General features: G+C 56.0%; 1 protein-coding gene across 1 annotated transcript in view; it reads right to left on the bottom strand.

Moving 5' to 3' along the window:
- The window catches only part of SPON1 (spondin 1), a 465,900-nt gene extending 464,770 nt beyond the window's left edge, over positions 1–1,130 (bottom strand). The window contains exon 1 of the mRNA XM_019519535.1: positions 810–1,130. Coding sequence (XP_019375080.1) covers positions 810–1,035 — 226 coding nt within the window. The 5' untranslated portion in view covers positions 1,036–1,130. The remainder of the gene's footprint in view (positions 1–809) is intronic.
- Between the last annotated feature and the right edge of the window lie 6 nt (positions 1,131–1,136).

Raw genomic sequence — 1,136 nt, 5'->3', positions numbered from 1 at the left:
GGGGGGGGGAGGGAGAATAAACGTAAGTGGAAAATGTGGGAAGTTGGCAGCCTCCGGCATCACTGTTTACCCAGATGCCAAGTCATTACATTACCATACATATTTCAAGGCAAAGACAATTAGCACCCAGGTTAGTAGCCCTTGCACTGAGTTAACCCCTTTACATTGGAGAGAGTTGGGCTGGGAGAGCTCAGGGCAAACGGTGTGGGGGGGAACCTATCACGGATCAGGTGGCCTCACGGTGCCATTCAAAGAGCAAGCAAAACGCCGGGAAAGGGAAATCCCCTCCTTAGCAAGAAGTCCGATATGAGGTGGGGGAGCAGCGTTACTGTGAAATACAACTCACTTGCTGTGAAAGCATCCGCAGCATAAGCGGTGCATGGGGAGGTAGCACACTGCCTCAACTATCTACACACCCAGATCGCACACACTCAGTCACACAGATCACACACACACTCACACACACAGGTCACTAACACCCCCCAGATCACACACACACTCACACACCTCCAGATGACACGCACCCCAGATCCCTAACACACCCCCAGATCACACCCCCCCAAATCCCTAACACACTCACACACCCCCAGCTCTCACCCCCTCCGAGATCTCTACCACAACTCCAGATCACACACACACAGTTCACTCGCACACACATCCCAGATCACTATCACACACCCAGCCACCCCAGATCTCCCCCCATCTCTCTCTCTCACACACACTTAGTTTCAATGCCTCTTATCCTGCCCTTCCTTCACGCTTATGTCTTCGGACCTGCGGGGCTGCCCACCCAAAAAAAACCCACTTACCCCTGTAACTATTTCCAGGCTTGTAAAATTCCGGATCTCCCTCTACTCGGAGGCTAAATTCATTGTACCCTTCTCTCCGGGTGCCTTGGGCTCGCAGGATCCGGCTGCAGTATCCTTCGGATTTCGTGGCTTTCTCCAGGGTCTCATCCGAGAAGCCCAGGGCCACTGAGGGAAAAGCCAGAGCCAGCAGCGGCAGGGCGAGGAGGGCTTGCGGATGAAGTCCCATCCTCGGGGCTCCCAGCAACTTTGTTTGCTCGCCGGGGCTGGCTCCCCTCACGCACAGGTTGGAGGAGCGGGCGCGGGGAGCGCGGCGCGCGGGGCGGGGCG

Source organism: Gavialis gangeticus, unplaced genomic scaffold (genome assembly GCF_001723915.1).
Source record: "Gavialis gangeticus isolate Ggan-Ray unplaced genomic scaffold, GavGan_comp1, whole genome shotgun sequence".
Classification (NCBI taxonomy): Eukaryota; Metazoa; Chordata; order Crocodylia; family Gavialidae; genus Gavialis; species Gavialis gangeticus.
This window is presented reverse-complemented; position numbering and strand designations above follow the sequence as displayed.